Raw genomic sequence first — 24762 nt, forward strand, 5'->3', positions numbered from 1 at the left:
TTGGATCAGTCTAAAACTTTGCACATACACTGCTGCCATCTATTGGCCAAAATCTGAATTGCAGCTGGGCTGGAATAATACATTATGGCCTTTCTTTTGCATTTCAAAGAAGATGGTACAAAAAAATATAAAATAACGTTTTTTTTTGTCTTTGTATTATCTGTTACCAGATCTATTGTGTTATTCTCCTACATTCTTTTCACATTTCCACAAATTACAAAGTGTTTCCTTTCAAATGATACCAAGAATATGAATATCCTTGCTTCAGGTCCTGAGCTAAGCGAAAAATTGTAAGAAAAAAAAAAGAGACGGATCCTTAAGAGGTATTAATCAAACAAAACAGAAAACTAGAAATTGTTACCGGAAAATAAATATTTCTAAATAAGAGTGAAGTATCTTATCTCTCGTTCCGTATAGCATAGAGGGGTTTTTAATCCACAATAAATGACGGAGCTGTATAAAATAATGTAATAGCCTATAGATAAAAAGAGGATGTCTGCTCACTGTTTTTCTGCTGACACACTTTTAATAGGATTATCGGTAGTTTTGACTATTGGCGAAAGGATTGGGCATGACAAAAACAAACTACCTTAGTATAGCCTCCCTTCCTCAATTAAGGTTTTTAATCAAATGAAACAAAATAGGGAAAAACAAATGTCATTTTGTATGTTTACAAATACAAGGTTTACGGGCGCTGCGTGTCATAGCTGGATAGTCTGTGCTTCTGCTGTCAAAATCCATGCCGTCACCGTAACGTCCGTTCGTCTGTAGAAGAAGGGGACCAAAGCACAGCGTGGTGAGTGTTCATATTAAAGATTTAATAATAAGAAACACTTCAAACAAAACAACCAAATGAACGACCGCCAACAGTTCTGTCAGGTTACAAAATGTACAAAACAGAAAATAACTACCCACAAAACCCCAAAGGAAAACAGGGCTGCCTAAGTATGACTCCCAATCAGCGACAACGACGTACAGCTGTCCCTGATTGAGAGCCATACCAGGCCAAAAACAAAGAAATAGAAAGCATAGAAAAAAAAGGACATAGAATACCCACCCAAATCACACCCTGACCAAACCTAAATAGAGACATAAAAAAAGGCTCTCTCAGATCAGGGCGTGACAATCACCTAACCGTTAAGACCAGCTGTCAACTGGTCTTAAATATCCCTACCAGCACATACTGAAACTGGTACGTTGGCACACGTTTTCAGGGACACACATCAGATAGTGCCACCCCTCTCTCCCACCTCAGAGCAAGCAAGCTCATGTAAGATAGGTAAATTATCGATCCTGGTACTAAGGTTTGTAAATAGAAGCTCACCGGCTTTAAACGAGCGTGTGTTTGCTCTAGCTTAACGGCAGCTGCTCTAGCTTAAACGGCAGCTGAAAAAACAGCCCAATGTGTCTGGACAGATAAGATAATGTACTGAAAGATAGTGTACTGAAAGATAGTGTACTGAAAGATGGTGTACTGATAATATACTGTACTGGTAATATACTGTACTGGTAATATACTGTACTGAAAGATAGTGTACTGGTAAGATACTGTACTGGTAAGATACTGTACTGAAAGATAGTGTACTGGTAAGATGGTGTACTGGTAAGATACTGTACTGGTAAGATACTGTACTGGTAATATACTGTACTGAAAGATAGTGTACTGGTAAGATACTGTACTGGTAAGATACTGTACTGAAAGATAGTGTACTGGTAAGATACTGTACTGGTAAGATACTGTACTGAAAGATAGTGTACTGGTAAGATACTGTACTGGTAAGATACTGTACTGGTAATATACTGTACTGAAAGATAGTGTACTGGTAAGATACTGTACTGGTAAGATACTGTACTGAAAGATAGTGTACTGGTAAGATACTGTACTGGTAAGATACTGTACTGGTAAGATACTGTACTGAAAGATAGTGTACTGGTAAGATTGTGTACTGGTAAGATTGTGTACTGGTAATATACTGTACTGAAAGATACTGTACTGGTAAGATACTTTACTGGTAACATTTACATTTACATTTAAGTCATTTAGCAGACGCTTTTATCCAGAGCGACTTACAAATTGGTAAGATACTGTACTGGTAAGATACTGTACTGAAAGATAGTGTACTGGTAAGATACTGTACTGAAATATACTGTACTGAAAGATAGTGTACTGAAAGATACTGTACTGGTAAGATACTGTACTGAAAGATAGTGTACTGGTAAGATACTGTACTGAAAGATAGTGTACTGGTAAGATACTGTACTGGTAAGATACTGTACTGAAAGATAGTGTACTGGTAAGATACTGTACTGGTAAGATACTGTACTGGTAAGATACTGTACTGAAAGATAGTGTACTGGTAAGATTGTGTACTGGTAAGATTGTGTACTGGTAATATACTGTACTGAAAGATACTGTACTGGTAAGATACTTTACTGGTAACATTTACATTTACATTTAAGTCATTTAGCAGACGCTTTTATCCAGAGCGACTTACAAATTGGTAAGATACTGTACTGGTAAGATACTGTACTGAAAGATAGTGTACTGGTAAGATACTGTACTGAAATATACTGTACTGAAAGATAGTGTACTGAAAGATACTGTACTGGTAAGATACTGTACTGAAAGATAGTGTACTGGTAAGATACTGTACTGAAAGATAGTGTACTGGTAAGATACTGTACTGGTAGGATACTGTACTGGTAATATACTGTACTGAAAGATAGTGTACTGGTAAGATACTGTACTGGTAATATACTGTACTGAAAGATACTGTACTGAAAGACACTGTACTGCAAGGCTGTGGAGAAAGTTGGTGTCGAATTTACAGTACAGAAAACAGAAACAGAACTGAAACATCTCTTTCCTTTCCAGGCATAACCACGGTGTTGACCATGACCACTCTGAGCACAGTGGCAAGGACGTCACTTCCCAGGGTTTCCTATGTGACGGCCATGGACCTCTTCGTCACCGTGTGTTTCCTGTTTGTGTTCGCTGCATTAATGGAGTACGCCACACTCAACTACTATTCATACGGTGCCAGCCCAAGACCCAGACCACGGAACACCCAGAGAATGGTAAGATAGAGCCCAAGACCCAGAAAGACCCAGAGAATGGTAAGATACAGACCCAGACCACGGAACACCCAGAGAATGGTAAGATAGAGCCCGAGACCCAGAAAATGGTATGATACAGCCCAAGACCCAGACCACGGAACACCCAGAGAATGGTAAGATAGAGCCCCAGACCACGGAACACCCAGATAATGGTAAGATAGAGCCCCAGACCCAGAAAGACCCAGAGAATGGTAAGATACAGCCCCAGACCCAGAAACACCCAGAGAATGGTATGATAGAGTCCTAGACCCAGGAAGACGCAAAGAATGATAAGATTGAGCCCCAGACCAAGGAAGGCCCAGATAATGTTTAGATATAGGAAACAACCCCAGGAAGGCCCAGAGAATGGTAAGATACAGCCCTAGACCCAGGAATATATTTTTGACTGCAGTGAAAACCTTTGCTTACATTAATGTATGGTTAATTGTGTCCAACGTACAGTTCTGCCCCTGATAAGTTACAGTATACTGATGTATTAGTAATATAACAACGGTATTAGTCAGAGCCTGGTCCGCCCTAACTCCTTCATTACCAATACTATATACTAGTCAGAGCCTGTTCCGCCCTACCTCCTTCATTACTAATACTATATATTAGTCAGAGCCCGGTCCGCTCTACCTCCTACATTACTAATACTATATATTAGTCAGAGCCCGGTGCGCCCTACCTCCTTCATTACTAATACTATATATTAGTCAGAGCCCGGTCCGCCCTACCTCCGTCATTACTAAAACTATATATTAGTCAGAGCCCGGTCCGCCCTACCTCCTTCATTACTAATACTATATACTAGTCAGAGCCCGGTGCGCCCTACCTCCTTCATTACTAATACTATATATTAGTCAGAGCCCGGTCCGCCCTACCTCCGTCATTACTAAAACTATATATTAGTCAGAGCCCGGTCCGCCCTACCTCCTTCATTACTAATACTATATATTAGTCAGAGCCCGGTCCGCCCTACCTCCGTCATTACTAAAACTATATATTAGTCAGAGCCCGGTCCGCCCTACCTCCTTCATTACTAATACTATATATTAGTCAGAGCCCGGTCCGCCCTACCTCCTTCATTACTAATACTATATATTAGTCAGAGCCCGGTCCGCCCTACCTCCGTCATTACTAAAACTATATATTAGTCAGAGCCCGGTCCGCCCTACCTCCTTCATTACTAATACTATATATTAGTCAGAGCCCGGTCCGCCCTACCTCCTTCATTACTAATACTATATATTAGTCAGAGCCCGGTCCACCTGACCTCCTTCATTACTAATACTATATTTTAGTCAGAGCCTGGTCCGCAATACCTCCTTCATTACTAATACTATATATTAGTCAGAGCCTGGTCCGCCCTACCTCCTTCATTACTAATACTATATATTAGTCAGAGCCCGGTGCGCCCTACCTCCTTCATTACTAATACTATATATTAGTCAGAGCCCGGTCCGCCCTACCTCCGTCATTACTAAAACTATATATTAGTCAGAGCCCGGTCCGCCCTACCTCCTTCATTACTAATACTATATATTAGTCGGAGCCCGGTCCGCCCTACCTCCTTCATTACTAATACTATATATTAGTCAGAGCCCGGTCCGCCCTGCCTCCTTCATTACTAATACTATATATTAGTCAGAGCCCGGTCCGCCCTGCCTACTTCATTACTAATACTATATATTAGTCAGAGCCTGGTCCGTCCTACCTCCTTCATTACTAATTCTATATATTAGTCAGAGTCTGGTCCGCATTACCTCCTTCATTACTAATACTATATATTAGTCAGAGCCTGGTCAGCCCTACCTCCTTCATTACTAATACTATATATTAGTCAGAGCCCGCACTAACCTCCTTCATTACTAATACTATATATTAGTCAGAGCCCGGTCCTCCCTACCTCCTTCATTACTAATACTATATATTAGTCAGAGCATGGTCCGTCCTACCTCCTTCATTAATAATACTATATATTGGTCAGAGGCTGGCCCGCCCTACCTCTTCATTACTAATACTATATATTAGTCAGAGCCTGCCCCACCTTCTTCATTACTAATAATATATATTAGTCAGAGCCCATTCTGCCCTACCTCCTTCATTACTAATACTATATATTAGTCAGAGCCTGGTCCGCCCTACCTCCTTCATTACTAATACTATATATTAGTCAGAGGCAGGTCCGCCCTACCTCCTTCATTACTAATACTATATATTAGTCAGAGCCCGGTGCGCCCTACCTCCTTCATTACTAATACTATATATTAGTCAGAGCCCGGTCCGCCCTACCTCCGTCATTACTAAAACTATATATTAGTCAGAGCCCGGTCCGCCCTACCTCCTTCATTACTAATACTATATATTAGTCAGAGCCCGGTCCGCCCTACCTCCTTCATTACTAATACTATATATTAGTCAGAGCCCGGTCCGCCCTGCCTACTTCATTACTAATACTATATATTAGTCAGAGCCTGGTCCGCCCTACCTCCTTCATTACTAATTCTATATATTAGTCAGAGTCTGGTCCGCATTACCTCCTTCATTACTAATACTATATATTAGTCAGAGCCTGGTCAGCCCTACCTCCTTCATTACTAATACTATATATTAGTCAGAGTCTGGTCCGACCTACCTCCTTCATTACTAATACTATATATTAGTCAGAGCCCGCCCTACCTCCTTCATTACTAATACTATATATTAGTCAGAGCCCGGTCCTCCCTACCTCCTTCATTACTAATACTATATATTAGTCAGAGCATGGTCCGTCCTACCTCCTTCATTACTAATACTATATATTGGTCAGAGCCCGGTCCTCCCTACCTCCTTCATTACTAATACTATATATTAGTCAGAGCCTGGTCCGTCCTACCTCCTTCATTAATAATACTATATATTGGTCAGAGGCTGGCCCGCCCTACCTCTTCATTACTAATACTATATATTAGTCAGAGCCTGCCCCACCTTCTTCATTACTAATACTATATATTAGTCAGAGCCCATTCTGCCCTACCTCCTTCATTACTAATACTATATATTAGTCAGAGCCTGGTCCGCCCTACCTCCTTCATTACTAATACTATATATTAGTCAGAGGCTGGTCCGCCCTACCTCCTTCATTACTAATACTATATATTAGTCAGAGCCCGGTGCGCCCTACCTCCTTCATTACTAATACTATATATTAGTCAGAGCCCGGTCCGCCCTACCTCCGTCATTACTAAAACTATATATTAGTCAGAGCCCGGTCCGCCCTACCTCCTTCATTACTAATACTATATATTAGTCAGAGCCCGGTCCGCCCTACCTCCTTCATTACTAATACTATATATTAGTCAGAGCCCGGTCCGCCCTGCCTACTTCATTACTAATACTATATATTAGTCAGAGCCTGGTCCGCCCTAACTCCTTCATTACTAATTCTATATATTAGTCAGAGTCTGGTCCGCATTACCTCCTTCATTACTAATACTATATATTAGTCAGAGCATGGTCAGCCCTACCTCCTTCATTACTAATACTATATATTAGTCAGAGTCTGGTCCGCCCTACCTCCTTCATTACTAATACTATATATTAGTCAGAGCCCGCCCTACCTCCTTCATTACTAATACTATATATTAGTCAGAGCCCGGTCCTCCCTACCTCCTTCATTACTAATACTATATATTAGTCAGAGCATGGTCCGTCCTACCTCCTTCATTACTAATACTATATATTGGTCAGAGCCCGGTCCTCCCTACCTCCTTCATTACTAATACTATATATTAGTCAGAGCCTGGTCCGTCCTACCTCCTTCATTAATAATACTATATATTGGTCAGAGGCTGGCCCGCCCTACCTCTTCATTACTAATACTATATATTAGTCAGAGCCTGCCCCACCTTCTTCATTACTAATACTATATATTAGTCAGAGCCCATTCTGCCCTACCTCCTTCATTACTAATACTATATATTAGTCAGAGCCTGGTCCGCCCTACCTCCTTCATTACTAATACTATATATTAGTCAGAGGCTGGTCCGCCCTACCTCCTTCATTACTAATACTATATATTAGTTAGAGCCTTGTCTGCCCTACGTCCTTCATTAGTAATACTATATATTAGTCAGAGCACGGTCCTCCCTACCTCCTTCATTACTAATACTATATATTAGTCAGAGCCTGGTCCGCAATACCTCCTTCATTACTAATACTGTATATTAGTCAGAGCCTGGTCCTCCCTACCTCCTTCATTACTAATACTATATATTAGTCAGAGACTGGTCCACCCTACCTCCATCATTACTAATACTATATATTAGTCAGCGTCCGCCCTACCTCCTTCATTACTAAAACCATATATTAGTCAAAGCCCGGTCCGCCCTACCTCCTTCATTACTAATACTATATATTAGTCAGAGCCCGGTCCGCCCTACCTCCTTCATTACTAATGCTATGTATTGGTCAGAGCCTGGCCCGCCCTACCTCCTTCATTACTAATACTATATATTAGTCAGAGCCCACCCCACCTTCTTCATTACTAATACTATATATTAGTCAGAGCCCATTCTGCACAACCTCCTTCATTACTAATACTATATATTAGTTAGAGCCCTGTCCGTCCTACCTCCTTCATTACTAATACTATATATTAGTCAGAGCCCTGTCCGCCCTACCTCCTTCATTACTAATACTATATATTAGTCAGAGCCTGGTCCGCCATACCTCCTTCATTACTAATACTATATATTAGTCAGAGCCCGCTCTAGCTCCTTCATTACTAATACTATATATTAGTCAGAGCCTGGTCCGCCCTACCTCCTTCATTACTAATACAATATATTAGTCAGAGCCTGTTCCGCCCTACCTCCTTCATTACTAATTCTATATATTAGTCAGAGCCCTGTCCGCCCTACCTCCTTCATTACTAATACTATATATTAGTCAGAGCCCGGTCCGCCCTACCTCCTTCATTACTAATACTATATATTAGTCAGAGCCCGGTCCGCCCTACCTCCTTCATTACTAATACTATATATTAGTCAGAGCCCGCTCTAGCTCCTTCATTACTAATACTATATATTAGTCAGAGCCTGGTCCGCCCTACCTCCTTCATTACTAATACAATATATTAGTCAGAGCCTGTTCCGCCCTACCTCCTTCATTACTAATACTATATATTAGTCAGAGCCCGGTCCGCCCTACCTCCTTCATTACTAATACTATATATTAGTCAGAGCCCGGCCCTACCTCCTTCATTACTAATACTATATATTAGTCAGAGCCTGGTCCGCCCTACCTCCTTCATTACTAATACTATATATTAGTCAGAGCCTGGTCCGCCCTACCTCCTTCATTACTAATACTATATATTAGTCAGAGCCCGGTCCGCCCTGCCTCCTTCATTACTAATACTATATATTAGTCAGAGCCTGGTCCGCCCTACCTCCTTCATTACTAATACTATATATTAGTCAGAGCCCGGTCCGCCCTACCTACTTCATTACTAATACTATATATTAGTCAGAGCCTGGTCCGCCCTACCTCCTTCATTACTAATACTATATATTAGTCAGAGCCTGGTCCGCCCTACCTCCTTCATTACTAATACTATATATTAGTCAGAGCCTGGTCCCCTACCTCCTTCATTACTAATACTATATATTAGTCAGAGCCCGTTCCGCCCTACCTCCTTCATTACTAATACTATATATTAGTCAGAGCCTGGTCCGCCCTACCTCCTTCATTACTAATACTATATATTAGTCAGAGCCTGGTCCGCCCTACCTCCTTCATTACTAATACTATATATTAGTCAGAGCCTGGTCCGCCCTACCTCCTTCATTACTAATACTATATATTAGTCAGAGCCCGGTCCGCCCCTACCTCCTTCATTACTAATACTATATATTAGTCAGAGCCCGGTCCGCCCTACCTCCTTCATTACTAATACTATATATTAGTCAGAGCCCGGTCCGCCCTACCTCCTTCATTACTAATACTATATATTAGTCAGAGCCCGGTCCGCCCTGCCTCCTTCATTACTAATACTATATATTAGTCAGAGCCTGGTCCGCCCTACCTCCTTCATTACTAATTCTATATATTAGTCAGAGCCTGGTCCGCACTACCTCCTTCATTACTAATACTATATATTAGTCAGAGCCTGGTCAGCCCTACCTCCTTCATTACTAATACTATATATTAGTCAGAGCCTGGTCCGCCCTACCTCCTTCATTACTAATACTATATATTAGTCAGAGCCCGCCCTACCTCCTTCATTACTAATACTATATATTAGTCAGAGCCCGGTCCTCCCTACCTCCTTCATTACTAATACTATATATTTGTCAGAGCATGGTCCGTCCTACCTCCTTCATTACTAATACTATATATTGGTCAGAGCCCGGTCCTCCCTACCTCCTTCATTACTAATACTATATATTAGTCAGAGCCTGGTCCGTCCTACCTCCTTCATTAATAATACTATATATTGGTCAGAGGCTGGCCCGCCCTACCTCCTTCATTACTAATACTATATATTAGTCAGAGCCTGCCCCACCTTCTTCATTACTAATACCATATATTAGTCAGAGCCCATTCTGCCCTACCTCCTTCATTACTAATACTATATATTAGTCAGAGCCTGGTCCGCCCTACCTCCTTCATTACTAATACTATATATTAGTCAGAGGCTGGTCCGCCCTACCTCCTTCATTACTAATACTATATATTAGTCAGAGCCTTGTCCGCCCTACCTCCTTCATTACTAATACTATATATTAGTCAGAGCACGGTCCGCCCTACCTCCTTCATTACTAATACTATATATTAGTCAGAGCCTGGTCCGCAATACCTCCTTCATTACTAATACTGTATATTAGTCAGAGCCTGGTCCTCCCTACCTCCTTCATTACTAATACTATATATTAGTCAGAGACTGGTCCACCCTACCTCCATCATTACTAATACTATATATTAGTCAGCGTCCGCCCTACCTCCTTCATTACTAAAACCATATATTAGTCAAAGCCCGGTCCGCCCTACCTCCTTCATTACTAATACTATATATTAGTCAGAGCCCGGTCCGCCCTACCTCCTTCATTACTAATGCTATGTATTGGTCAGAGCCTGGCCCGCCCTACCTCCTTCATTACTAATACTATATATTAGTCAGAGCCCGCCCCACCTCCTTCATTACTAATACTATATATTAGTCAGAGCCCGTTCTGCACAACCTCCTTCATTACTAATACTATATATTAGTCAGAGCCCGGTCCGTCCTACCTCCTTCATTACTAATACTATATATTAGTCAGAGCCCTGTCCGCCCTACCTCCTTCATTACTAATACTATATATTAGTCAGAGCCCGGTCCGCCCTACCTCCTTCATTACTAATACTATATATTAGTCAGAGCCCGCTCTAGCTCCTTCATTACTAATACTATATATTAGTCAGAGCCTGGTCCGCCCTACCTCCTTCATTACTAATACAATATATTAGTCAGAGCCTGTTCCGCCCTACCTCCTTCATTACTAATACTATATATTAGTCAGAGCCCTGTCCGCCCTACCTCCTTCATTACTAATACTATATATTAGTCAGAGCCCGGTCCGCCCTACCTCCTTCATTACTAATACTATATATTAGTCAGAGCCCGGTCCGCCCTACCTCCTTCATTACTAATACTATATATTAGTCAGAGCCCGCTCTAGCTCCTTCATTACTAATACTATATATTAGTCAGAGCTTGGTCCGCCCTACCTCCTTCATTACTAATACTATATATTAGTCAGAGCCTGGTCCGCCCTACCTCCTTCATTACTAATACTATATATTAGTCAGAGCCCGGTCCGCCCTGCCTACTTCATTACTAATACTATATATTAGTCAGAGCCTTGTCCGTCCTACCTCCTTCATTACTAATACTATATATTAGTCAGAGCCCGGTCCGCCCTGCCTACTTCATTACTAATACTATATATTAGTCAGAGCCTGGTCCGCCCTACCTCCTTCATTACTAATACTATATATTAGTCAGAGCCCGGTCCGCCCTGCCTACTTCATTACTAATACTATATATTAGTCAGAGCCCGCTCTAGCTCCTTCATTACTAATACTATATATTAGTCAGAGCTTGGTCCGCCCTACCTCCTTCATTACTAATACTATATATTAGTCAGAGCCTGGTCCGCCCTACCTCCTTCATTACTAATACTATATATTAGTCAGAGCCCGGTCCGCCCTGCCTACTTCATTACTAATACTATATATTAGTCAGAGCCTGGTCCGTCCTACCTCCTTCATTACTAATACTATATATTAGTTAGAGCCTGGTCCGCCCTACCTCCTTCATTACTAATACAATATATTAGTCAGAGCCTTGTCCGCCCTACCTCCTTCATTACTATTACTATGTATTAGTCAGAGCCCGGTCCGCCCTACCTCCTTCATTACTAATACTATATATTAGTCAGAGCCCGGTCCTCCCTACCTCCTTCATTACTAATACTATATATTAGTCAGAGCATGGTCCGTCCTACCTCCTTCATTAATAATACTATATATTGGTCAGAGGCTGGCCCGCCCTACCTCCTTCATTACTAATACTATATATTAGTCAGAGCCTGCCCCACCTCCTTCATTACTAATAATATATATTAGTCAGAGCCCGTTCTGCCCTACCTCCTTCATTACTAATACTATATATTAGTCAGAGCCTGGTCCGCCCTACCTCCTTCATTACTAATACTATATATTAGTCAGAGGCAGGTCCGCCCTACCTCCTTCATTACTAATACTATATATTAGTCAGAGCCCGGTCCGCCCTACCTCCTTCATTACTAATACTATATATTAGTCAGAGCCCGGTCCGCCCTACCTCCGTCATTACTAATACTATATATTAGTCAGAGCCCGGTCCGCCCTACCTCCTTCATTACTAATACTATATATTAGTCAGAGCCCGGTCCGCCCTACCTCCTTCATTACTAATACTATATATTAGTCAGAGCCCGGTCCGCCCTGCCTACTTCATTACTAATACTATATATTAGTCAGAGCCTGGTCCGCCCTACCTCCTTCATTACTAATTCTATATATTAGTCAGAGTCTGGTCCGCATTACCTCCTTCATTACTAATACTATATATTAGTCAGAGCCTGGTCAGCCCTACCTCCTTCATTACTAATACTATATATTAGTCAGAGCCTGGTCCGACCTACCTCCTTCATTACTAATACTATATATTAGTCAGAGCCCGCCCTACCTCCTTCATTACTAATACTATATATTAGTCAGAGCCCGGTCCGCCCTACCTCCTTCATTACTAATACTATATATTAGTCAGAGCATGGTCCGTCCTACCTCCTTCATTACTAATACTATATATTGGTCAGAGCCCGGTCCTCCCTACCTCCTTCATTACTAATACTATATATTAGTCAGAGCCTGGTCCGTCCTACCTCCTTCATTAATAATACTATATATTGGTCAGAGGCTGGCCCGCCCTACCTCTTCATTACTAATACTATATATTAGTCAGAGCCTGCCCCACCTCCTTCATTACTAATACTATATATTAGTCAGAGCCCATTCTGCCCTACCTCCTTCATTACTAATACTATATATTAGTCAGAGCCTGGTCCGCCCTACCTCCTTCATTACTAATACTATATATTAGTCAGAGGCTGGTCCGCCCTACCTCCTTCATTACTAATACTATATATTAGTCAGAGCCCGGTGCGCCCTACCTCCTTCATTACTAATACTATATATTAGTCAGAGCCCGGTCCGCCCTACCTCCTTCATTACTAATACTATATATTAGTCAGAGCCCGGTCCGCCCTACCTCCTTCATTACTAATACTATATATTAGTCAGAGCCCGGTCCGCCCTACCTCCTTCATTACTAATACTATATATTAGTCAGAGCCCGGTCCGCCCTGCCTACTTCATTACTAATACTATATATTAGTCAGAGCCTGGTCCGCCCTACCTCCTTCATTACTAATTCTATATATTAGTCAGAGTCTGGTCCGCATTACCTCCTTCATTACTAATACTATATATTAGTCAGAGCCCGGTCCGCCCTACCTCCTTCATTACTAATACTATATATTAGTCAGAGCCCGGTCCGCCCTACCTCCTTCATTACTAATACTATATATTAGTCAGAGCCCGGTCCGCCCTGCCTACTTCATTACTAATACTATATATTAGTCAGAGCCTGGTCCGCCCTACCTCCTTCATTACTAATTCTATATATTAGTCAGAGCCTGGTCCGCATTACCTCCTTCATTACTAATACTATATATTAGTCAGAGCCTGGTCCGCCCTACCTCCTTCATTACTAATACTATATATTAGTCAGAGCCTGGTCCGCCCTACCTCCTTCATTACTAATACTATATATTAGTCAGAGCCCGCCCTACCTCCTTCATTACTAATACTATATATTAGTCAGAGCCCGGTCCGCCCTACCTCCTTCATTACTAATACTATATATTAGTCAGAGCCTGGTCCGTCCTACCTCCTTCATTACTAATACTATATATTGGTCAGAGCCCGGTCCTCCCTACCTCCTTCATTACTAATACTATATATTAGTCAGAGCCTGGTCCGTCCTACCTCCTTCATTAATAATACTATATATTGGTCAGAGGCTGGCCCGCCCTACCTCCTTCATTACTAATACTATATATTAGTCAGAGCCTGCCCCACCTTCTTCATTACTAATACTATATATTAGTCAGAGCCCATTCCGCCCTACCTCCTTCATTACTAATACTATATATTAGTCAGAGCCTGGTCCGCCCTACCTCCTTCATTACTAATACCATATATTAGTCAGAGGCTGGTCCGCCCTACCTCCTTCATTACTAATACTATATATTAGTCAGAGCCCGGTCCGCCCTACCTCCTTCATTACTAATACTATATATTAGTCAGAGCCCGGTCCGCCCTACCTCCTTCATTACTAATACTATATATTAGTCAGAGCCCGGTCCGCCCTACCTCCTTCATTACTAATACTATATATTAGTCAGAGCCCGGTCCGCCCTACCTCCTTCATTACTAATACTATATATTAGTCAGAGCCCGGTCCGCCCTGCCTACTTCATTACTAATACTATATATTAGTCAGAGCCTGGTCCGCCCTACCTCCTTCATTACTAATTCTATATATTAGTCAGAGCCTGGTCCGCATTACCTCCTTCATTACTAATACTATATATTAGTCAGAGCCTGGTCCGCCCTACCTCCTTCATTACTAATACTATATATTAGTCAGAGCCTGGTCCGCCCTACCTCCTTCATTACTAATACTATATATTAGTCAGAGCCCGCCCTACCTCCTTCATTACTAATACTATATATTAGTCAGAGCCCGGTCCTCCCTACCTCCTTCATTACTAATACTATATATTAGTCAGAGCATGGTCCGCCCTACCTCCTTCATTACTAATACTATATATTGGTCAGAGCCCGGTCCTCCCTACCTCCTTCATTACTAATACTATATATTAGTCAGAGCCTGGTCCGTCCTACCTCCTTCATTACTAATACTATATATTGGTCAGAGGCTGGCCCGCCCTACCTCCTTCATTACTAATACTATATATTAGTCAGAGCCTGCCCCACCTCCTTCATTACTAATACCATATATTAGTCAGAGCCCATTCTGCCCTACCTCCTTCATTACTAATACTATATATTAGTCAGAGCCTGGTCCGCCCTACCTCCTTCATTACTAATACTATATATTAGTCAGAGGCTGGTCCGCCCTACCTCCTTCATTACTAATACTATATATTAGTTAGAGCCTTGTCTGCCCTACGTCCTTCATTAGTAATACTATATATTAGTCAGAGCACGGTCCTCCCTACCTCCTTCATTACTAATACTATATATTAGTCAGAGCCTGGTCCGCAATACCTCCTTCATTACTAATACTGTATATTAGTCAGAGCCTGGTCCGCCCTACCTCCTTCATTACTAATACTATATATTAGTCAGAGCCTGGTCCACCCTACCTCCTTCATTACTAATACTATATATTAGTCAGAGCGTCCGCCCTACCTCCTTCATTACTAAAACCATATATTAGTCAAAGCCCGGTCCGCCCTACCTCCTTCATTACTAATACTATATATTAGTCAGAGCCCGGTCCGCCCTACCTCCTTCATTACTAATGCTATGTATTGGTCAGAGCCTGGCCCGCCCTACCTCCTTCATTACTAATACTATATATTAGTCAGAGCCCACCCCACCTCCTTCATTACTAATACTATATATTAGTCAGAGCCCATTCTGCACAACCTCCTTCATTACTAATACTATATATTAGTCAGAGCCCTGTCCGTCCTACCTCCTTCATTACTAATACTATATATTAGTCAGAGCCCGGTCCGCCCTACCTCCTTCATTACTAATACTATATATTAGTCAGAGCCTGGTCCGCCCTACCTCCTTCATTACTAATACTATATATTAGTCAGAGCCCCGCTCTACCTCCTTCATTACTAATACTATATATTAGTCAGAGCTTGGTCCGCCCTACCTCCTTCATTACTAATACAATATATTAGTCAGAGCCTGTTCCGCCCTACCTCCTTCATTACTAATACTATATATTAGTCAGAGCCCGGTCCGCCCTACCTCCTTCATTACTAATACTATATATTAGTCAGAGCCCGGTCCGCCCTACCTCCTTCATTACTAATACTATATATTAGTCAGAGCCCGGTCCGCCCTACCTCCTTCATTACTAATACTATATATTAGTCAGAGCCCGCTCTAGCTCCTTCATTACTAATACTATATATTAGTCAGAGCTTGGTCCGCCCTACCTCCTTCATTACTAATACTATATATTAGTCAGAGCCTGGTCCGCCCTACCTCCTTCATTACTAATACTATATATTAGTCAGAGCCCGGTCCGCCCTGCCTACTTCATTACTAATACTATATATTAGTCAGAGCCTTGTCCGTCCTACCTCCTTCATTACTAATACTATATATTAGTCAGAGCCCGGTCCGCCCTGCCTACTTCATTACTAATACTATATATTAGTCAGAGCCTGGTCCGCCCTACCTCCTTCATTACTAATACTATATATTAGTCAGAGCCCGGTCCGCCCTGCCTACTTCATTACTAATACTATATATTAGTCAGAGCCCGCTCCAGCTCCTTCATTACTAATACTATATATTAGTCAGAGCTTGGTCCGCCCTACCTCCTTCATTACTAATACTATATATTAGTCAGAGCCTGGTCCGCCCTACCTCCTTCATTACTAATACTATATATTAGTCAGAGCCCGGTCCGCCCTGCCTACTTCATTACTAATACTATATATTAGTCAGAGCCTGGTCCGTCCTACCTCCTTCATTACTAATACTATATATTAGTTAGAGCCTGGTCCGCCCTACCTCCTTCATTACTAATACTATATATTAGTCAGAGCCTTGTCCGCCCTACCTCCTTCATTACTAATACTATGTATTAGTCAGAGCCCGGTCCGCCCTACCTCCTTCATTACTAATACTATATATTAGTCAGAGCCTGGTCCGTCCTACCTCCTTCATTACTAATACTATATATTAGTCAGAGCCTGGTCCGTCCTACCTCCTTCATTACTAATACTATATATTAGTTAGAGCCTGGTCCGCCCTACCTCCTTCATTACTAATACAATATATTAGTCAGAGCCTTGTCCGCCCTACCTCCTTCATTACTAATACTATATATTAGTCAGAGCCCGCTCTAGTTCCTTCATTACTAATACTATATATTAGTCAGAGCCTGGTCCGCCCTACCTCCTTCATTACTAATACAATATATTAGTCAGAGCCTGTTCCGCCCTACCTCCTTCATTACTAATTCTATATATTAGTCAGAGCCCTGTCCGCCCTACCTCCTTCATTACTAATACTATATATTAGTCAGAGCCCGGTCCGCCCTACCTCCTTCATTACTAATACTATATATTAGTCAGAGCCCGGTCCGCCCTACCTCCTTCATTACTAATACTATATATTAGTCAGAGCCCGCTCTAGCTCCTTCATTACTAATACTATATATTAGTCAGAGCTTGGTCCGCCCTACCTCCTTCATTACTAATACAATATATTAGTCAGAGCCTGTTCCGCCCTACCTCCTTCATTACTAATTCTATATATTAGTCAGAGCCTGTTCCGTCCTACCTCCTTCACTACTAATACTATATATTAGTCAGAGCCTGGTCCGCCCTACCTCCTTCATTACTAATACTATATATTAGTCAGAGCCCGGTCCGCCCTGCCTACTTCATTACTAATACTATATATTAGTCAGAGCCTGGTCCGTCCTACCTCCTTCATTACTAATACTATATATTAGTTAGAGCCTGGTCCGCCCTACCTCCTTCATTACTAATACAATATATTAGTCAGAGCCTTGTCCGCCCTACGTCCTTCATTACTATTACTATGTATTAGTCAGAGCCCGGTCCGCCCTACCTCCTTCATTACTAATACTATATATTAGTCAGAGCCTGTCCGCCCTACCTCCTTCAATACTAATACTATATATTAGTCAGAGCCCGCTCTACCTCCTTCATTACTAATACTATATATTAGTCAGAGACTGGTCCGCCCTACCTCCTTCATTACTAATACAATATATTAGTCAGAGCCTGGTCCGCCCTACCTCCTTCATTACTAATACTATATATTAGTCAGAGCCTTGTCCGCCCTACCTCCTTCATTACTATTACTATGTATTAGTCAGAGCCCGGTCCGCCCTACCTCCTTCATTACTAATACTATATATTAGTCAGAGTCTGCCCTACCTCCTTCATTACTAATACTCTATATTAGTCAGAGCCCGGTCCGCCCTACCTCCTTCATTACTAATACTATATATTAGTCAGAGCCCGGTCCTCCCTACCTCCTTCATTACTAATACTATATATTAGTCAGAGCCTGTTCCGTCCTACCTCCTTCACTACTAATACTATATATTAGTCAGAGCCTGGTCCGCCCTACCTCCTTCATTACTAATACTATATATTAGTCAGAGCCCGGTCCGCCCTGCCTACTTCATTACTAATACTATATATTAGTCAGAGCCCGGTCCGCCCTACCTCCTTCATTACTAATACTATATATTAGTCAGAGCCGGTCCGCCCTACCTCCTTCATTACTAATAATATATATTAGTCAGAGCCCGCTCTACCTCCTTCATTACTAATACTATATATTAGTCAGAGACTGGTCCGCCCTACCTCCTTCATTACTGATACAATATATTAGTCAGAGCCTGGTCCGCCCTACCTCCTTCATTACTAATACTATATATTAGTCAGAGCCTTGTCCGCCCTACCTCCTTCATTACTATTACTATGTATTAGTCAGAGCCCGGTCCGCCCTACCTCCTTCATTACTAATACCATATATTAGTCAGAGCCTTGTCCGCCCTACCTCCTTCATTACTAATACTATATATTAGTCAGAGCCTGGTCCGCCCTACCTCCTTCATTACTAATACTATATATTAGTCAGAGCCCGGTCCGCCCTGCCTACTTCATTACTAATACTATATATTAGTCAGAGCCTTGTCCGTCCTACCTCCTTCATTACTAATACTATATATTAGTCAGAGCCCGGTCCGCCCTGCCTACTTCATTACTAATACTATATATTAGTCAGAGCCTGGTCCGCCCTACCTCCTTCATTACTAATACTATATATTAGTCAGAGCCCGGTCCGCCCTGCCTACTTCATTACTAATACTATATATTAGTCAGAGCCCGCTCCAGCTCCTTCATTACTAATACTATATATTAGTCAGAGCTTGGTCCGCCCTACCTCCTTCATTACTAATACTATATATTAGTCAGAGCCTGGTCCGCCCTACCTCCTTCATTACTAATACTATATATTAGTCAGAGCCCGGTCCGCCCTGCCTCCTTCATTACTAATACTATATATTAGTCAGAGCCTGGTCCGCCCTACCTCCTTCATTACTAATACTATATATTAGTCAGAGCCTGGTCCGCCCTACCTCCTTCATTACTAATACTATATATTAGTCAGAGCCTTGTCCGCCCTACCTCCTTCATTACTATTACTATGTATTAGTCAGAGCCCGGTCCGCCCTACCTCCTTCATTACTAATACTATATATTAGTCAGAGCCTGGTCCGTCCTACCTCCTTCATTACTAATACTATATATTAGTCAGAGCCTGGTCCGCCCTACCTCCTTCATTACTAATACTATATATTAGTCAGAGCCTGGTCCGCCCTACCTCCTTCATTACTAATACTATATATTAGTCAGAGCCTTGTCCGCCCTACCTCCTTCATTACTAATACTATATATTAGTCAGAGCCCGCTCTAGCTCCTTCATTACTAATACTATATATTAGTCAGAGCCTGGTCCGCCCTACCTCCTTCATTACTAATACAATATATTAGTCAGAGCCTGTTCCGCCCTACCTCCTTCATTACTAATTCTATATATTAGTCAGAGCCCTGTCCGCCCTACCTCCTTCATTACTAATACTATATATTAGTCAGAGCCCGGTCCGCCCTACCTCCTTCATTACTAATACTATATATTAGTCAGAGCCCGGTCCGCCCTACCTCCTTCATTACTAATACTATATATTAGTCAGAGCCCGCTCTACCTCCTTCATTACTAATACTATATATTAGTCAGAGCCTGGTCCGCCCTACCTCCTTCATTACTAATACAATATATTAGTCAGAGCCTGTTCCGCCCTACCTCCTTCATTACTAATTCTATATATTAGTCAGAGCCTGTTCCGTCCTACCTCCTTCACTACTAATACTATATATTAGTCAGAGCCTGGTCCGCCCTACCTCCTTCATTACTAATACTATATATTAGTCAGAGCCCGGTCCGCCCTGCCTACTTCATTACTAATACTATATATTAGTCAGAGCCTGGTCCGTCCTACCTCCTTCATTACTAATACTATATATTAGTTAGAGCCTGGTCCGCCCTACCTCCTTCATTACTAATACTATATATTAGTCAGAGCCTTGTCCGCCCTACGTCCTTCATTACTATTACTATGTATTAGTCAGAGCCCGGTCCGCCCTACCTCCTTCATTACTAATACTATATATTAGTCAGAGCCTGTCCGCCCTACCTCCTTCAATACTAATACTATATATTAGTCAGAGCCCGCTCTACCTCCTTCATTACTAATACTATATATTAGTCAGAGACCGGTCCGCCCTACCTCCTTCATTACTAATACAATATATTAGTCAGAGCCTGGTCCGCCCTACCTCCTTCACTACTAATACTATATATTAGTCAGAGCCTTGTCCGCCCTACCTCCTTCATTACTAATACTATGTATTAGTCAGAGCCCGGTCCGCCCTACCTCCTTCATTACTAATACTATATATTAGTCAGAGCCTGCCCTACCTCCTTCATTACTAATACTCTATATTAGTCAGAGCCCGGTCCGCCCTACCTCCTTCATTACTAATACTATATATTAGTCAGAGCCCGGTCCTCCCTACCTCCTTCATTACTAATACTATATATTAGTCAGAGCCTGTTCCGTCCTACCTCCTTCACTACTAATACTATATATTAGTCAGAGCCTGGTCCGCCCTACCTCCTTCATTACTAATACTATATATTAGTCAGAGCCCGGTCCGCCCTGCCTACTTCATTACTAATACTATATATTAGTCAGAGCCCGGTCCGCCCTACCTCCTTCATTACTAATACTATATATTAGTCAGAGCCGGTCCGCCCTACCTCCTTCATTACTAATAATATATATTAGTCAGAGCCCGCTCTACCTCCTTCATTACTAATACTATATATTAGTCAGAGACTGGTCCGCCCTACCTCCTTCATTACTGATACAATATATTAGTCAGAGCCTGGTCCGCCCTACCTCCTTCATTACTAATACTATATATTAGTCAGAGCCTTGTCCGCCCTACCTCCTTCATTACTATTACTATGTATTAGTCAGAGCCCGGTCCGCCCTACCTCCTTCATTACTAATACTATATATTAGTCAGAGTCTGCCCTACCTCGTTCATTACTAATACTCTATATTAGTCAGAGCCCGGTCCGCCCTACCTCCTTCATTACTAATACTATATATTAGTCAGAGCCCGGTCCTCCCTAACTCCTTCATTACTAATACTATATATTAGTCAGAGCCTGGTCCGCCCTACCTCCTTCATTACTAATACTATATATTAGTCAGAGCCCGGTCCGCCCTACCTCCTTCATTACTAATACTATATATTAGTCAGAGCCCGGTCCTCCCTACCTCCTTCATTACTAATTCTATAAATTAGTCAGTGCCTGGTCCGCCCTACCTCCTTCATTACTAATACTATGTAATAGTCAGAGCCCTTTCTACCCTACCTCCTTCATTACTAATACTATATATTAGTCAGATCCCGGTCCTCCCTACCTCCTTCATTACTAATACTATATATTAGTCAGAGCCTTGTCCGCCCTACCTCCTTCATTACTATTACCATGTATTAGTCAGAGCCCGGTCCGCCCTACCTCCTTCATTACTAATACTATATATTAGTCAGAGCCTGGTCCGCCCTACCTCCTTCATTACTAATACTATATATTAGTCAGAGCCCGGTCCGCCCTACCTCCTTCATTACTAATACTATATATTAGTCAGAGCCCGGTCCTCCCTACCTCCTTCATTACTAATTCTATAAATTAGTCAGTGCCTGGTCCGCCCTACCTCCTTCATTACTAATACTATGTAATAGTCAGAGCCCTTTCTACCCTACCTCCTTCATTACTAATACTATATATTAGTCAGATCCCGGTCCTCCCTACCTCCTTCATTACTAATACTATATATTAGTCAGAGCCTTGTCCGCCCTACCTCCTTCATTACTATTACCATGTATTAGTCAGAGCCCGGTCCGCCCTACCTCCTTCATTACTAATACTATATATTAGTCAGAGTCTGCCCTACCTCCTTCATTACTAATACTCTATATTAGTCAGAGCCCGGTCCGCCCTACCTCCTTCATTACTAATACTATATATTAGTCAGAGCCCGGTCCTCCCTACCTCCTTCATTACTAATACTATATATTAGTCAGAGCCTGTTCCGTCCTACCTCCTTCACTACTAATCCTATATATTAGTCAGAGCCTGGTCCGCCCTACCTCCTTCATTACTAATACTATATATTAGTCAGAGCCCGGTCCGCCCTGCCTACTTCATTACTAATACTATATATTAGTCAGAGCCCGGTCCGCCCTACCTCCTTCATTACTAATACTATATATTAGTCAGAGCCGGTCCGCCCTACCTCCTTCATTACTAATAATATATATTAGTCAGAGCCCGCTCTACCTCCTTCATTACTAATACTATATATTAGTCAGAGACTGGTCCGCCCTACCTCCTTCATTACTGATACAATATATTAGTCAGAGCCTGGTCCGCCCTACCTCCTTCATTACTAATACTATATATTAGTCAGAGCCTTGTCCGCCCTACCTCCTTCATTACTATTACTATGTATTAGTCAGAGCCCGGTCCGCCCTACCTCCTTCATTACTAATACTATATATTAGTCAGAGTCTGCCCTACCTCGTTCATTACTAATACTCTATATTAGTCAGAGCCCGGTCCGCCCTACCTCCTTCATTACTAATACTATATATTAGTCAGAGCCCGGTCCTCCCTAACTCCTTCATTACTAATACTATATATTAGTCAGAGCCTGGTCCGCCCTACCTCCTTCATTACTAATACTATATATTAGTCAGAGCCCGGTCCGCCCTACCTCCTTCATTACTAATACTATATATTAGTCAGAGCCCGGTCCTCCCTACCTCCTTCATTACTAATTCTATAAATTAGTCAGTGCCTGGTCCGCCCTACCTCCTTCATTACTAATACTATGTAATAGTCAGAGCCCTTTCTACCCTACCTCCTTCATTACTAATACTATATATTAGTCAGAGTCCGCCCTACCTCCTTCATTACTAATACTATATATTAGTCAGATCCCGGTCCTCCCTACCTCCTTCATTACTAATACTATATATTAGTCAGAGCCCGGTCCGCCCACCTCCTTCATTACTATTACTATATATTAGTCAGAGCCTGGTCCGCCCTACCTCCTTCATTACTAATACTATATATTAGTCAGAGCCCGTCCGCCCTACCTCCTTCATTACTAATACTATATATTGGTCAGAGCCTGGCCCGCCCTACCTCCTTCATTACTAATACTATATATTAGTCAGAGCCTGGTCCGCCCTACCTCCATCATTACTAATACTATATATTAGTCAGAGCCTGGTCCGCCCTACCTCCTCCATTACTAATACTATATATTAGTCAGAGGCTGGTCCGCCCTACCTCCTTAACCTACCTCTTTCATTACTAATACTATATATTAGTCAGAGCCCGGTCCGCCCTACCTCCTTCATTACTAATACAATATATATTAGTCAGAGCCCGGTCCGCCCTACCTCCTTCATTACTAATACTATATATTAGTCAGAGCCTGGTCCGCCCTACCTCCTTCATTACTAATACTATATATTACTCAGAGCCTGCTCTACCTCCTTCATTACTAATACTATATATTAGTCAGAGCCTGGTCCGCCCTACCTCCTTCATTACTAATACAATATATTAGTCAGAGCCTGGTCCGCCCTACCTCCTTCATTACTAATACTATATATTAGTCAGAGCCTGGTCCGCCCTACCTCTTTCATTACTAATACTATATATTAGTCAGAGTCCGCCCTACCTCCTTCATTACTAATACTATATATTAGTCAGAGTCCGCCCTACCTCCTTCATTACTAATACTATGTATTAGTCAGAGCCCGTTCCGCCCTACCTCCTTCATTACTAATTCTATATATTAGTCAGAGCCTGGTCCGCCCTACCTCCTTCACTACTAATACTATATATTAGTCAGAGCCTGGTCCGCCCTACCTCCTTCATTACTAATACTATATATTAGTCAGAGCCCGGTCCGCCCTACCTCCTTCATTACTAATACTATATATTAGTCAGAGCCTGGTCCGCCCTACCTCCTTCATTACTAATACTATATATTAGTCAGAGCCCGGTCCGCCCTACCTCCTTCATTACTAATACTATATATTAGTCAGAGCCCGGTCCGCCCTACCTCCTTCATTACTAATACTATATATTAGTCAGAGCCCGGTCCGCCCTACCTCCTTCATTACTAATACTATATATTAGTCAGAGCCCGGTCCGCCCTACCTCCTTCATTACTAATACTATATATTAGTCAGAGCCTGGTCCGCCCTACCTCCTTCATTACTAATACTATATATTAGTCAGAGCCCGGTCCGCCCTACCTCCTTCATTACTAATACTATATATTAGTCAGAGCCTGGTCCGCCCTACCTCCTTCATTACTAATACTATATATTAGTCAGAGCCTGGTCCGCCCTACCTCCTTCATTACTAATACTATATATTAGTCAGAGCCTGGTCCGCCCTACCTCCTTCATTACTAATACTATATATTAGTCAGAGCCTGGTCCGCCCTACCTCCTTCATTACTAATACTATATATTAGTCAGAGCCTGGTCCGCCCTACCTCCTTCATTACTAATACTATATATTAGTCAGAGCCCGGTCCGCCCT

The 24762-nt window shown here is 42.1% G+C and overlaps 1 protein-coding gene across 1 annotated transcript in view; it reads left to right on the forward strand.

Annotated features, from left to right (window-relative positions):
• Window positions 1–24762, forward strand: part of LOC106613408 (gamma-aminobutyric acid receptor subunit gamma-3-like) — a 220028-nt gene that overhangs the window by 158066 nt on the left and 37200 nt on the right. The window contains exon 6 of the mRNA XM_045688601.1: window positions 2876–3078. Coding sequence (XP_045544557.1) covers window positions 2876–3078 — 203 coding nt within the window. The remainder of the gene's footprint in view (window positions 1–2875; window positions 3079–24762) is intronic.

This window comes from Salmo salar, chromosome ssa10, assembly GCF_905237065.1.
Source record: "Salmo salar chromosome ssa10, Ssal_v3.1, whole genome shotgun sequence".
Lineage (NCBI taxonomy): Eukaryota > Metazoa > Chordata > Actinopteri > Salmoniformes > Salmonidae > Salmo > Salmo salar.